General features: G+C 41.6%; 1 protein-coding gene across 3 annotated transcripts in view; it reads right to left on the bottom strand.

Moving 5' to 3' along the window:
- Positions 1-6738: 6738 nt before the first annotated feature.
- slc4a3 (solute carrier family 4 member 3) overlaps positions 6739-16472 on the bottom strand; it is a 36312-nt gene continuing 26578 nt past the window's right edge. For all 3 annotated transcript variants that reach the window (XM_058619186.1, XM_058619195.1, XM_058619204.1), the window contains 12 exons: positions 15786-15970; positions 14852-15071; positions 14130-14345; positions 13885-14033; positions 13594-13788; positions 13250-13441; positions 13066-13155; positions 12811-12977; positions 12472-12725; positions 10995-11164; positions 10045-10218; positions 6739-8565 (listed from right to left, as the gene is read on the bottom strand). In XM_058619186.1, the coding sequence (XP_058475169.1) occupies positions 8488-8565; positions 10045-10218; positions 10995-11164; positions 12472-12725; positions 12811-12977; positions 13066-13155; positions 13250-13441; positions 13594-13788; positions 13885-14033; positions 14130-14345; positions 14852-15071; positions 15786-15970 (2090 nt within the window). In that variant the 3' untranslated portion in view covers positions 6739-8487. The remainder of the gene's footprint in view (positions 8566-10044; positions 10219-10994; positions 11165-12471; positions 12726-12810; positions 12978-13065; positions 13156-13249; positions 13442-13593; positions 13789-13884; positions 14034-14129; positions 14346-14851; positions 15072-15785; positions 15971-16472) is intronic.

Below are 16472 nucleotides of genomic sequence, written 5' to 3'. Positions count from 1 at the left end.
GTAAGCTGTATTCCAGCCTCATCCACTTATGTGGCTTGCTAAAGCTCAAAACAAGTTCAGTTCGAGTTTGCTAGGTTAGCTTAGCATTTAATACCCCACGGCAAATGACTGTTTAATGTTTATTAAATTGTCTGCATCTGGAGTTGGTCTAAAAGGATATTTGGGCTATATCTGTCCCACGACTGACCAGACGCTGGCTTTTGTCCTGTTCTCTCAGCAAGAGATATTTATACACTCTTTGGTCCATTGAGACCAAATGAGAAACAAATTTTCATGTAACGCTACTTTGCTACACATGTGGTGAACCTTTACCTCCGGTTGTGTGTGTGAGTGAGAGGGCAAATAAAACATTTACTTCCTCTGAACTTTGACTTCACACAATATTGACATCACAGTTTCAACCAATAGCATTGGTGTTTGCATGGTTGGCCTCACTTGGCTGAGGTGAGTGAAGATGGACGAGACCCTAATATTAGCTGTGTCTAACCATGTCCCAACTCTTCTAAATTATAAATATGTGTCGCACATATTGTTTTGCTTAAACACACAATAATGATTACAAATATTGACGATTAACTTACTGTTATAGCTTAATTTACTGAGTGAGTATCTAACAGACATTGCTATTTTTGGGTGTCTTGAATGTGATCGGGATTGATGATTGTTTTCTTGTCCTTTTCTCCAGGAATGGCTGTCAAATATGTTCCCCCATGTGACGAGCTCAGCTTTCAGAGCGATGTTCACGTCTGCCTGTCAGCGTTCAACAAGAGCATGGAGATGAGTGGCTATCATGACAGCTGCCCGTGGCCTACCGTGAAAGGGTGAATTTTAAGCGTCTCTTAATGGTTGTTTTTAAAGATAAATGACCTGTATCCAAACCATTTTTTTTTTAAAAAAAAAACAACAATTGTTGTACAGTAATAAAGCAACTATTTAAAAAGATTAAACACAAACAATACAAAAACATGAGACATACACAGCACAGTCTAACCCTAACGCTGAGTCAAATGCCAAAGAGAAAATATGTGTTTTTAAGACAGCAATTGATGAGGCCTGCTTTTGGGAGCTGCCACAATGAAGGCCCGATCCCCACGTGAGTGTCAGCTTTGTTTTTGGGACGCCCGAGAGCAGCTGGTGACCGTGGGAAAAATCAGATACTTTCCCATATCCTGGTTACAAGTGGCACAGGTCAAAGTGTCAGTTAAAAATAAAAGTCATCAGTTAATGAAAACAATGCCCTTATGACGAGTATAAACAGGCTCTCAGTTACTGTATTCCACCCTAAATCCTCTCCACGACAAAATGCTTGTGAGATTGATGCTGCTTTAGACGGCCTACTGAACCAGCCACACAATAGACACAACACATTTAAATCCTCGCAGTGGAACACCAGTGGGTTATTGTGAGGCTGGTGTCTTCCAGGGAGAAAAAGCCTCTTCTTTATTAACATCATGTACATCTTCAATTGTCTGTTGATCATCTAACTTCTTTTATTATTCTTATTCTTATTATTGCTGGTCTCCTCTGTAGCATCTACAACAATCTGAAACTTTGCGTGGAGACCCTGAGGGATAAGACTCGGTGTAAACAACATGGGTCTCTGCTAGACAACGTCTACCTGCCGGTGCATCAGACGTACTTCTATCTCTGTGGACAGCTCCGTGACCCCCCACTCATGACTGCCATCATGTTAATAGCACCTTGTATTATTGTCACGCTCTGCATGCCTTTCTTCTGTGTTTTTGTCAACTACAGCTAGAAATTGTTGTTGACACTGTGGTATTTTGCTTTCAGAAAGTTGAAAAGGTTCTGTGTTTGTCTTTAAATTATAACTACATGCATGCAAACCCACGTTAAACCTGCTATTTAACATCCACCCGACCACAAATGGACTGTACATGCATGTAAATGTTCTGGTTGCAAAAGAGGTCTCGACAAAATCGGCATTGTGTTCTACTGAAGAACACCTGAAACTAGCCACGGAGACCGTTAACTACTCATGAAATTTTTTACCGAGTTCCTTTCCCTTAGACATCCATTGAATGTTTCCCTTAGACATCCATTGAATGTCTAAGGGGTTGTCTTTTTGCAACCAGTGGCGTTGCCCCCTGGTGGCTAACTGTTACTTTGGAACAACTTCCTGGGCTTCACTTTCCAAACGGGAAGACTATGAACATTTTAACAGTCCGTGGCTATGTTTGTAAAATGTGGTAGTATTTTTGAAAAATTGTGGCACTAGTAAGGGGGCGGGACCTCATTCCCAGAATGTAAACAGTGTCCGCCATCTTTGCTAACAGTTATGCTAACAGTACCAAGTGTCACTGGTGGGCACGTGATAAAGAAAACAATGAAGATTGTTCTCGACTCAGGGGAAACTGAGGTTGAGAAGCACAATATTTTCAAAAATACTAGCCCTATTCTTGTAATACAAAGCTTTTTAAATGTACTTTTTAAACTGTCCACTTGTGAGCAGATCACTCAGGATGGATGTTGATTTCCGGGTCTACATGGAGTCATAGACCAGCACAGTACAGCACAGTACAGTATAACTCACTAATATCGTGGCACCCATTCATCTGCAATATTGCTAATTTGTTTACCTGATTTCCATTTGATCATTTTGTGTTTCTTCTTTTTTGAATGTCAAACTTTGTGTACTCTGTAAACAGAAAATCACATTTGACTGTCTGAGTTCTTTGAGGCACATTTCTAAACTCTCTGGAACACATTTTTGTTCTCCCACCTTAACGATTGACTTCACTGTTTTACACCAGCGTCACAGACGTGTACGTGACACACTTGTAAGGAACACTATAAGAACTAACAATGATTCTGAAGGATTAGGATTCTGTTTGTTCTTACAAACACATGATAAATATTTATTCCAGACAAAAAAAACGACAACATTTTACAGTTCTTTGAACAGTTTCTGACAACTCATTTAAATGGCATATCAAGACTTAAGAATGGCCGTCTGTGCTTTTAAAGAGGTTTCAAATCATGGCAAGTGCAGCTTTACCATATGAATATTGACATTTTTACTTACTTTAGCTTCATGGATACAATAAGCAGGATTTTCCCATTTTTTTTCCAATCTCCTCTTAGTAGAGTGATTGTTACTCCTGAAGTGGCAACATCATTTTAAGCCACAAAGAAACCTAAAAGAAAAAAAAAACAGTAAACAGAATCATAAAAAACAAAGGGGTCCATGTTGGCCGTGAGCTCAAAACATGAATAATTTAATAACCTGCAGATGAAATTCAATAATCAGTTATTTTCCCAGCAATCTTGCCTACTGTGCTTTTAAATGAGTATGAAACTTACAATAAAAAAACACTTGTGGCATCCTCATAATTTGTCACAGATTAACAATAATATAAAATATATAACATTTATAAGGGCAGTATTTTATTTACAGTAAAGTACACGTGTTGACCAAAGCTATAGGAAACAATGGAGTTATACAGCCATTATTGTCATGATGTTGAAAATATAAGCCTTTTATCTGGCTCGTTAAACAGTGGAAAAAACCTTAGGCAATTTTCCATATAAGAAAACTCTAAAGGTTTCATTTTTCTTGGCTCAAAGCGGTGACGCTGAATTAGGGGGAGGTTGAAAAACAACAGAACCTCCGATTGAGTGGGTGGTCCGACCCGCTACCGAAAGGCGACAAAAAACGTTAGATCATCAGTCAGAACATTTCGAGGGTCAGAAAAACAGCTTTTCCCCCCTCTTCGCCTCGCGTGTTCCGACATCCGGCGTTTCAGACGGGGCCGAGCATCTGCACAGCGCACCTTTTATTATGTCAAATAACAAATGGAAATACTGAAAGGATGTTTTGCTATGTATACGCTGGCCAGCTCCGTCTGGGTTATGGCCTACTCCAACACGCCGATCCTTGTGAAAACAGAAGCACGTGGACATGTTGAACAGCTTTAACCAGACTAGTGTTCTCTGAAAACATCTGGATTCAAACCCATCAGGCCCTTGTGACCCCTTTATCTCGGCAAATCCATCCACTGGAGTTACATGGCAGATGCCGAGCCGCAACTCCTCTGGCTAATTTTGTATCATATAACAAAATGTTATGATAGTTTCCAGTAGCTTTCCGTCATATTTTTATTTATCTTAACATTGGATGTTTTTATTCATGTCGTGCTACTTTTCCATGGATGGTAATTCACAACAGAACTGTGCATTGTTATTAAACCTTCGGTCCTTTGTACGTCAACTGTGATGCGAATAAACGGCTCAAAATTACGCACAAAAACATGTACAAAGGGCTTTAGAAACTACCCAAAATACAGGTCATGTCTTGCAGGTCCATGTCTCTTGGAGGTTTGTCTAAGCACGTGGTTTTCCAAATAGTTACACGCTGCATAGTGAGATTTTAAAGGCTAATAACAATTCTTTTTTAGAAAACTTAATTCCTGTTTGAGGTGAAATATAAATTTGAAACAAGGTCGGGAGACTATGACACAGAAATGTTCTAAATTAATAAATGTTCACGTTATAAAAACCTAAACCTCAGTTTATTAAAGTCCCGACGAAGGGCCCTGTGCACTTCCTGTACATCTACACATGATCCGTCACGAGCACTCACAGCATCCAAATCCTAAGTGGTCAATTAAAATTGTTGGTGGTCACTTATAGTAGCTTTCCATAAATTGGAATCAGCTTTGCCGAATCTGACGGGGAAAGTGCACGTGCCTTTAAAATGTCACGAACACAGTGGGGGCCCAAATATAATGGAGGAAAAATCCCCCCCCACCCTCCGCTCTTTGGAAAAACCGGACACATAAACGCGTGGTTGAAAAGGTCCATTAACAACGCAGGCTGTTTTCAAATGAAAGTGCTTCGCGGCCACTAATGCGAAGCACATTCGGCGACTCGTTACTGCCCCGCGCCGCCAGAACGAGACGCAGACTCCGGCAGGTGTATGCTTCACATCAAAGTCAAGCTTCAAGTGGACGCCTGAAGGGGAGGGGGGCGGGGCTCGGTCAGTTTAAATTCCATGTCACTTCACTAGAGTAAACACATTATTCTTTTTTTCTTTTCTACAACCAGGAATGTCTGCCACATATTTTATGATACACAGCAAGTGTTGGATTGCCTTGACCGCTTTATGTACACACACACACACACACACACACACACACGCGCACACAGGAAAACAAAACAAAAAAACAACAAACTAAAGGGTTGGTAAGTAATATTTACAGATCCAAGGTCAGTTTCCCCTGAGACAGAAGTCTTGTATGGCTTGTAATCTAGGACATGGTTATGTAAAATAAAATAAATCTCAAGGTTGGCATACTGTACTGTACACACTGTACTGTACAAACTGTATACATCCTAACACACTGCTGACACTTTTATTTTTAGAATGTCAAAGTTTGTTCTTTATTTTCAAGCACTTGGTCGCGCGCCAGCATCAACAAAATCATCTAAATGGAGGAAAAAAGAAAACTATTTGTGTACTATCTACAGAAACCACTTCCGCTGCCACACAGTTTCTCCTCACTGACTGATTTTACACTTCTGGCTACTGCAGATGCAATAATACATGTGTGAAATTAAAGGGGATAAAACACTGAGGATATTTTAGCATACTGTCATCTTTTCTTTGTGGAAGAGGATTAGGGCCACACGTGAAAATGTTAAAAATAAAATAAAATCCATTTTAAAAAAGGTCAGAATTCTAGGATTATGAAATTTTCAGATTAAAAATCAGATTACATTCAAAATGCTGGTTTTTCCCTCAGAATTTTAATCACATAATTCTTCGAAAAAAGTCTGAACACTGACTTCAATGACAGTTTGACTTTAATCTTAGAATTAAAAAATATTGGAAACAAAAAAATATATATATAAAACAGCTTGAACTCTGATATTAAAGTCAGATTAAAATCAGAATTTTGACCTTTTCGCCAGTTTTTTTCTCAGAATTCTGACTTAACTAACAGTTTGACTTTAATCTAAGAATTATAAAATATTGGAAACTAAATTGAAAAAAAACATTGAATTCTGAGATTAAAGTCAGAATTGTGACTTTTATTTCTGAGAAAAAAGAAAAAAATCTGGTTTTAATCTCAGAATTCTGACGTTTTTCTGACAATCTTTTCTCCCATTTTCTCTCAGAATACCAAAAGTCAGAAGTTTGGAGACTTTTTTTGTTTCCAAAATTGTATTTTCATGTGGCCCTAACTCTCTTCCGTAGAATCTATACTACAATGTTCTTGTTGTGTTTCAGCTCCATATCAGAGGAAATATGTCTCCTTTCTACTACTAAACGACCTGTAAATGCCCACGCTCATGTTGGTGTAAACAGTCGTAATTAATCGGTAACTATTTTATTAATTGATTAATCTGTCCAAGTGTGAAATATCCCCACGTTTAGACATTCAGCTTTAACACTTTTATTATTATAGCCCAAGCAGATGCTCCCAGACAAGGTCATTCTCCACCGATGTTTTTGTCGGACAAAGTGCAACCAACAATGGCGGACATCACATCACCAGATCAACCCAATATCAAGCAGAGTCCCAGTAAAACCAGATCCATGTCTCTGTCTTATGAACATTTGAGCCATTCTGAATCCAAAGTAGCTCTTTTTTAACAAAACATGTTTTCTGTGCAGCAGGAGTGAGGTTTCTGAGAACCGCTTCAGTCCTGTAATGGCTTCGCAGTATAGGAGGTGAAAACTATCTCATGGTATTTCAAAAAAACACCTCAGAGCACAGATGGTACATTATAATTCCAAGTTCACAGTCTCACTGTACAATGCGTCATTCATACATTCTGCCAACACTCAACTGTTCCCCAGCAATTTTAGTATGTCTATGTTTGCTTAGTTTCTATGCTTTTCCTGTGAACTGTGTTATTCCGAAATGCGCACATCACTGAGAAACGTCTCGCAGAAAAGACCAAAGAATGCACAAATTAGCACTATTTTCATTCGTTTGAGTGCGTGACCCTACACAGTGTTATTTCTATTTGAGCTTAATACACTGTGAGCTAAAAAAAATGACCAGTGTGTGGTTTTTAGTGACACCTAGGGGTCACTTTAGAGTGGACTCACTCCCTGTGTAATATAAAGGCATGTTCGGACACTAAATAAATATGTTTATTTACTTATTTATTCATTTTCTATTGATAGACCCCACTAAATTCCACACACTGCATCTTTAAAAGGGATAGTTCTGGAGGACTTGTCCAGAGCCGGACACTCACTCGCACTAAAACTAGCATTTTTTGCTCGTGGGGGAGGATTTGAAAAACAGAAGTCACAAGATGATGTCTTTGAACTCACTGAAGATGGCAGCAGTGGATTCACATACCTAAATTGCTGATTCTCTATAGGCTCTTTGGTGCAGGAGAGTGAGCAGTTTACAGATTGAGAAGTATTCTAAAGAAATTGTAGATCGAAAACAGGCTTGAATTCAAAGATTAAAGTCAGATTAAATCAGATAACACCCATTTCTCCTTCTGTCTCTGACTGACAGTCGTGTCATCAGTGAGAGCAAGTGTCCGCCTTTGGGGTGGGTCAATCAATACCTGACACACACACACACACACACATCAGAACACCGGAATTATCCCATTCAGTGATCCGTAGCCTAACATTGCTGAGGATTCGGTGCAGCGGCGTTTAGTCTAATAGGCGTGAAATAAATATTGTAGGACAGAGTAGAAAAATAAGGTTCGCTATGTAGTTTTACATCCAAGGTCATACTATTAAGGGCAGTGGACTGGTATGTTGGGAATCTAACACCTAACAAAGTCTCTGTCGAGGTTCTGCTCTCAGGAGGAGACAAGTATCTGCCAATCCGCTGTGGTCCACTTGACGAAAAATGTTGTCATCCAAGCATAAAAGAGCAACCTGAACTCTGTACGTATCACATGTCCGTTTGTAGAATGCAAAACTGGCGCCGAGCCTCGTGTTATTATGAATGGACCTGCAGGCCAGAACGTGCACTCACAACTCTCTGCCGACACGGAACACAGAGAGAACGACGAGACCTCTAGAGATGAAATGAAAGCCAAAGTGCTTATTACTCGATGCCTGTACATATAGAAATATTGAACTTCTTGTTCAGAAGGAGCAGTGGCAGTGGAATTGACAATAAGTGAGGAAACTGACTACATATCCCACTTTCAGTGCTAACATTCAGTGGCTCGTTCAGCCGCGTTGTGGTTCAAAGGTCACCATCATCATTGCACATATGCCCAGAACCTGCACAGTAAGTTAAAGGGATAGACAGGACACAAAGTGGGACTAAGTGTTTGTGTGAGTTTGGTGTTTTCCCATCTTTCACTTCAGAGGCTAACTCAACGCGGCCACCTACAGTACATCTAACATCAGGCGTAGTCAGAGTGGAATAAACAATTTCATCTATGTTACAAACACCATTTTGGTAACTCCACTGTTCTCTCTGGTCAAAGCTCGGGCATGGAGAGCGCCCGCTTGTTGCATCCATTTGAAATTCATACAAGCATGTGGATCTCGTTGTACTCATCCCGGCCGTCCTCGTTGAAGTTGGGAGAATCCTCGTCACAGTCGAGCTGTAAAAAAAAAAAAATAAAAAAAAAAAAGACAAATGATCTTTAATTAGTTTGATCTAAAGAGTCAAAACATTCCAAAACGTGTCATTAAAGAGCTCAACTTCTGTTTGACATGAAAATAAAACTCACTGAGGCCCAGAGAGAGCCACTCAGCCCGAAACAAAAGCAACAACAACAAAAAAAATCTACTTTATCGCGGTCCAAAGTTCAGTTTGCAGAAGATTTTCACTGAACCCGCGGGGATCAGTTTCACGAGGGCCCTCACAATCAAAGATAAACCAGTTAAGACACAAGAGAGGCCAGATCCATGCCCTGAAGGCCACCAGATACCCAGCCCTGCCTTTGATCCGTCATTCTGTCTCTCGACTACATTTTTTATAAAAAATGTTGGATCTTTCTGAAGAACTGATCCTGAAATATTCCAGGGTGGATCTTGACTTGTACCCAAATGAAGAGATTAAGTATTGATTTGATGACTGAACATATTTTCAATAATTACATTTCAACGTTCATGTGTTTTTTGTTATTGTTTTTTTTTCTACATTGGATATGATGTCTGTTTCTTTAGCTTATTGTGCTGTAGATAGTTTTTTTTCCCCCACATTTGTGAATTGCTGCCCCTAGAGGCCAAGGATTATACTGCATGCAATTATGCTTCTCAGAGCTCCACACCTGTGGAGGCTTATAATCTGATCACTCTTTGACCTCTCTGCACTCAGAGGAAGGCATGAGCTAGAATGCATTTGGGTGTTTTTTTTTTTTAATGATTTAAGCTTGAAAAATAAAAGGTGTTTTTAACTTTTCAAGCATCTGTGACACTTTACAGCACTGATGTTTTTTCTTGTCAATCCACGTGACTATTTTGTGTGTCAACGTGAGAGGGAAGGAATTAAAACACAACCGTGTTTGCAACTTAACATGGGTTAACTTGTTTGCTTCAGAGTGAGGGTCAAATGGTTCACGGATCTGACATCACAGTGTTCCAACTTCAGGAACGTTCCAGTTTGATTTCATTTGAAGGCAATTCCGCTGTGCTTTGACCTTTGGATGAACACACGGCACACGGTGGTCAAGCTGACAGCGGGGCTGTTTATTCTAGCTCCTGAAAAACTGAACATTTTGGAAATAGAACGGCGATGACACGTGTGGGTTTAAACGGATTAAACGAAAAAACATGAATCGGCTTCATCATCTTCTGCTTAGATCCCACGGCAAAAGTAATATTTGAATATGATTTTAAAAAGTATTTGGACGAGGGAAGCTGTCCATGATCACACAGAAAATCACGAGGAATGTCAAAAGTCAAGTTCACTTCTGGATTTTCTCGAAGAAATGTTAGTGTTAGGCAGCTACAAAAACACGCCAGCATCCATCTAATATTAAATGTGCTCGTAAAGTGAGTTCATTGAGAGTTTGCGGGATCACATGATCGTGGCACCGGCTCAAGCGGCCATGGAAGGCCTCCGCTGGCCAACTCACCGCCTGGAGCTCACGCTCCTGAAAGATCCTGGAGAGGACGAGGCGCCGCAGCGGCACCGTCATGATGAGGACAAAGGGGAACGCCAGGGAGGCCACGGTGGACTTCACTACCCACAGAGCCACGATGCACGCCAGCTGGATGATGGTGAACATGTTCATCCGCCATGTCTTCACCTGAGGCGACACATGTGGTCGGTTAATGGGTAGAAAAACCGAAAGACCATAGACCACAGTGCAGACCACAGTGCAGTCACGAACAGTGATTCTCAAAGACACATGCAGCACGCTCACTGACAATCTCTTCCCCTGGTTTCTGGCTCCATCTAGTGGTCAATTCTAAAGAGAAGTGACTACTAGATGGAGTTCTCCCACAGGGAGGTCAGTGGTTCAATCCCTGACTCTGACTGCTTTAATCGAATTTTGTAAAAATCCAGCAAATGCATCATCTGCTTATCAATAATATCGGTGTCGGCAGATATTGGATTTCAAATATATTCTCAGATATTGGCATTATGGATTAACCCATTAACTGAAAAAACAGGAATCATCAGAGGTCGACACGCCAAGGATGAACGAAGACATCGAGCAAACACAGTGATACAAAACAACACATGCAAAAGACATCATACAGTGTCATGCTGCGGGAGATTCCAAAATATTGTTGCACTAATAACACTCAAGTTTAGTCCTGGCACCAGGAACATGAAGGACTAACAAGTCATTAGATGGAGTTGAAGGAGCACCAGAGTTTCTGTGTAACAAAAGGATGTAATTTTCCACTAAGAGCTTTAAAAATAAACAGATGCCAGTGATTATTTCATCTCTCTCTCTGTCAGAGTGGGCCAAACAACTGTTTTTACACAGCACGCAGCGATGAGCATCGTAGTTGTCAACGGTCATGAATCTCATGACACGAGGGTAACGTAAACTCTCGACGCTGCTTAGGTTACCTTAGTGACGTAGATGTGGTCGGGGTGATGCTTGGCAGGCGTGACCATGAGAGTGATGCGCTCATACAGCTGGATGCCAGTCAGAGATGTGACGCCCATGTACAGGAAGATACCAAAGAGCACAGCCAAGGGGATGAGGCGGAGCACATCGGTCATCACCATGGACATACCTGGAACGGACGGAGACGGGTTGAAGGTAAAACGTCACACGTCGTGTGCAGTGATTCCATCTCATGACACAACGCGCCGTCGCTGCCGTTTATCCGACATGCATCCGCGGTTCACGCAAGTTTTGAAACCGAATCCTCAAACATTTGCTTCAGTCAAATTCAAGATCAACAGTTGTCATGACTCATTAGCGATGGAAAAACAAACCGTGGCCAAGATTTATAAAACTTAATGGAAACAAGATATAAGTCAGTGGACTGTAACAATATCAGTGTCAGATACTGCATTAGGATCTGTTAACAGAAACTGACCCGTACGCACGGGGATATACTCACCACATGAGGCACATTGTCATATAATATTTCCATTAGAATTCAAATAACAACAAAATTGAGTCATATTCCGACATCAGTCAGCCAGTTTAAACTTTGTCTATCTCAGTTTTTGTGATGTGATTGAAGGCACATGTGTTGGGGGAATATAAGGACCTCGAGAGCAACATTGAACCACTTAATCAACCGTTTTTTTAAGCCACAATCTTTTGCTATTGCTTCTTTGCTTGAACAGCTTTCTGCTGTTGCACACCATTTAGCACTCAAGTAATTACAGTATTTGTTGAAACAATGGTTCCCCCGGCCTCAGTGTACAGCAGTGTATCCTAACAATTTACAGCCAGGAACTGTTGAGGCTTAAAAGCGTGCCAGAAATAACAGATTCTGGCACAGTTTTCCGATAACCTGATGCTTACTGAAGACCCATATCTCCAGCTGATTCTTTGGGAGGGAGAACCACGAGAAAGGCTCCTCGTTACCTGATGATGATGAATAAAATTGGGTTTAATGACCATGACATACAAATGTCATTCATCATAACAAACCCCTGACCCAGTGGTGTAGTCTATGGGATATGCAGGTACTTATGTATAATTAAAAATGCACAATGATACGTATCGACGCCGTTGTTTGCCAGAACTTGCACTCGAGAAATTTGTTTCTGCAAATAGAAAGGTTGGTCATTTTCATGAGAGAAGTAATTATGCACTGTGTTTGTAGGCAATTGCGCTGGTGGTCTGGCAACCCGTGCGCTGTGTTGAGTGTGTAGCTTTTTTGTCACATGGTCGGGGTGGACTGAAACCGGCACGCTTGACTCATTTCCTTTTAATACTAGTTTTATAAAAAAACAAACAAAGTGCATTGAAGATGTAGACTCAGCATGAGCTTAAGGTCTGTGTGCTATGCTATAATTGGTAATTTTATAGTCAATAACTGGTCGCCCCCATCCCCTCTCTATCCCCGTCCTTTTCTCTCACCAACAAGCACGGACACGAGGAGCCCCGTCAGCCTCTGCTCTTTCACCTCCTGGATCATGGGTTTTTCACCAGGTGCCGTGGCCTTGCTCATGACCGTGAGCGCGTTGACGTGAGTGACTGAGCGAACGGTGGCCGCGGTGAGCCACGGCAGGCCGAAAAGGGGACAGATGGCACCCAGGATGACGATAAGCAGCAGATCCAAGTGGAAACCTGAGCCTTTAACCAGCCGACGTTCCTTCTTACTGACTATCAAACTGAGAGAGAATGACAGGACAAAATATTAAGGAGGGAGGAAATTTCACGCAGTATGACCAGGGAAGACAATGATACTGAACGTACGAAGTGATCTGAGTTTCCATGAAGATGAGGATGAAGACGAGGAGTGCAGGTACAATACTTGCTCCCATCATCCAGGTTGGAAAAGGCTGTTTATCACCAAACGGACTGATGAACCAACCTCTCTTGTCAGGGGACGTGACTGAGAAGCCCGACGGCACATTGAGTTTCTAGAAATCAGAAAAAACATTATCTTTTTGAAGTGGCCAGAAAAGAGATTGCAGACAATAATACAACAGTTGTAATACACAGTGTTACCTGTGTGTAAGTATCAGTAATGGAGTAATCCAGCAAAACTGAAACCAAAATTGAGATAGGGATTCCAAAGTCACCAATAATTCTTCTGGCCTGGGGACATTGAGGAAAACAAAGAGAAATAAAGATGTTACAAGGGTCTGAGATATCGAGTGTCTCAACTAGTAAGAGATTTGTAAAGACTTACCTTGCCACCCAAGAATCGACTGTTTCTGAACTTCCTGAGGAAGAACGCGACAAAGAAAGTGCCCATCATAAGAACCAGCGAGAGAAGAGCTGTGTTGGGCTGGTTGAAGATTGGGACATCCAATTCTTGGAGCCCAGTAGCTGGAGTGAACTCAGTGGGGTACATTGTTAACAGCGGATGCTCCCTAAACACCTAGGAAAAAAGACAGGAGTCAAAATGACTCTTCCAGGAACTGACCTTTAACATGCAGGGCCATGAAGTGGTTAAATCTTAAAATGATAAACAACATAATATGATTAATAGTAATCGTAAGATAGGAGTGAAGTGTGTGATCTAGAGTCAACCTTGATGAGCTTGGAGAAGGTCTCGTAGATGAAGATGAGGGAGATGAGGAAAGCGAAGATCTCTTGGGTGAAGGGTGAGATGTAGCGGACAAGGAAGCTGCCCTCTGCTGCCACGATCACCAGGACAATGATGATGAGCCAGAAACCGATCCACACCCGACCAGTCAGATACTCAAAGTTTTGAGCCTGACAGAACTGCGAGAAGTGTGAGAAGACGCACACAGTTGTTCCATTATGTACCACAACAACTGCAGTGTGCAATATTACTGTAACATGACACAGATTAGACACCTTGTAGTAGGCTTCTTCAAACACCAGTAACGGTCCTGAGAAGCCAATGATGAGGAGTGGCTGACCAGCGAGCAGCGAGAATATAACTCCAAGAGTGGCAGTCGAAACGATGAGCTCAGTCACTCCCATCATTCCCTCCGTTTTCTCTCCTGAGAGCAAAAAGAAAAACACACACACGCAGCTTTATTTACAAAACTGACAAATCTAATTCTCCTCATGTTGACTCGACCGCAGTTTCAGTTTACCCAGCAAGCCGCCAAAGGTTATGGTGGGTGACAGGGCCGCAAAGTAGATGAAGATGACGGCAGCAAAGCACTGCATGTCCACGGCATCTTTTAAATCACTGACGTAATGTGGGTAGCGGCGGTGGATGTCGTGGATCAGGCCTCCGAACGGGATCCCGGAGCGCTTCAGCGGGTCCACCTCCTGGTCTCCGTCCGCCTCCTCCTCCGGACTCACCTCTAGGAGATTTGTTACAGACTTTATTACATAAAGTATATTTCATCAGTTATCAGTTGTAGAAGTAGAAGTGGCAGTGAATGGTTAAAGCACAATGTGTCAAAAAAGGTGAGACTGCACCATCATGCAAACAAAGAGAGATGCTTTTTTTTTTATTATTTTATTTATATTTTTACCTTGAGAGAACCAAGGACATGTTTTTTTACGTGGTGTCTTATTTTGGTGCTCTAGCAGCTGTTATGTGGGACGGGCCAGAATGCATGACACACAAATAAATACTGAGTAACTTACCACCTAACCAACTAACTGACTGGATTTTTCCTATTCTACAAATCCCAGGCAAAAGAAGCTTAGAGCAGTGAGTACATGACTAACTGGTTCCTCCTTACACCAGTGTTTACAGCACTGACATCACTGCATCACTTTGCAGAAGGTACATTCGTACTTTGTTGGACTAATGCAGAATCAAGACGGAAGGCGTCGGGCGTGGAGAGAATTAACAGCACACCTTTGTTGTCTTGCACCATTCCGCACGACGAGTGCTGCTTCTTGAGCTCTCGGTCTCTCCTCTTGCGCAGCATCTGCTTCTGGAAGTCGGCCACGGTTTTCAGGAGGTCCTTCCCCTCGATGTCCGAGGGCGGGATGACTATGCTGTAGTCCAGAAACTCGTTGATACCGTTCAGGAGGTCCTGCCGGTCGTCCGCAAAGTACGCCACCTCGTGGAAGTTCTACGACAAGTTATATATATGGACACATCAGCCTCAGAATGTATGTGATAAAATGGCACGAGGACAAGAGTGCAATAGTTAAAGATGATGTCACATCATGAACACATTAGGCGAGTTGGGGGGGATTTTAGTCACCAACAAACAGCCTAAAATTACTAGCAGAGAGGACCGCCTCTTAGCGGAGTTCTGGCTCCTGATTGGTTTAAGCACTGTGGGATACTGGAAAAGTTCCTGAGATTTACTGTCAGACCCATGTTAAACACTCAGAATTTTATAGAGTTTATTTTATAGGGATACTCAGCATCAGTATTGGTCTAACCCTTTTTTAAATCATTGGATTATATATCAGACAAAGACAAATGTAAAATCTGTTCTTGGTGGGAGCAGAACATTGAACACACCATTGAAGCCTTATGTTTTTGAAATATAGCTTGGTGGTTCATAGTGTTTTAATCAAAGATATTCACCGACAGCAGCTTTTCAAGGACCAATATGGCATCTAGGGGTGAAGTCGCATACTACAACCTACTTTTTTTTCCCTCATTCTCTCAATCCAAGTGTATTTAGGAAACTATGGTGGCCTTCAGGTAACATAAAAACCTAAAAGCCCTACATAGACTTGACTTTCCCATTCTGCCCTAGTATACAGACAGGGCAGGTCAGACACTCTCCAGTTCAGTGTTGTTTCCTCTGAGAGGAAGGTGGACATTTTACCTTGTCAGACATTAGAGTGGAGAAGGAACGGCCGATCTCGTGGTAGTCCATGCTGGCCTGACTGGGACCGAGTAAGACAAAAAGGAAGCGAACGGGGACAGGGACCTCCAGCACCGACTCCAGCAGCACAGCTTCGTTCAGCCTGACAAAGGCCATGGCTGGCTGCTCCAGAAACTCAACACAGCCTGAGAGGAAGAAATGGAAAAAAAAGGGAACACAAGATGCTTAGCTATTAGTGGTTTTCCACAACTCCGCATTGGGAGCACAAAATGTGATTGCACTTTGGCTAAAAGTGCATTCATCAACATTTCATTCTCACGTTTTCACAAGAGGAATAAATTTGCAGCATTTTGGCATACTTTGTAGCGTTAATTTGCCGTTAATGCCACATCAAGTCATCCTGCAGCTTCACAGTTTAAGAGTTTTCTGTGTCCTTAGGGAACACAGCGAAACAGCTGCAAAGTGTTGATTTACAATAGCAACAGTAAAACACTACAAACTACAGCTGAAAACAGTACAAAGCATACCAGGATACCATTCGTGGCAAAAAAAAAAATGGTTCTTGTGTTACTCTGATTTACTATTTTATATCTTTGATTCAAACTAATTATGAATGCACAAAAGCAGCTTCATCTCGTCTCTGAACAGATTACAAAAACAAATGAGAAAAAAAAAGAAAAAAAGAAA

The sequence above is a fragment of the Solea solea genome, chromosome 2, assembly GCF_958295425.1.
Source record: "Solea solea chromosome 2, fSolSol10.1, whole genome shotgun sequence".
NCBI classification, from domain to species: domain Eukaryota; kingdom Metazoa; phylum Chordata; class Actinopteri; order Pleuronectiformes; family Soleidae; genus Solea; species Solea solea.
The sequence above is the reverse complement of the archived record's forward strand: the minus strand, read 5'-3'. Positions and strand labels throughout refer to the sequence as shown.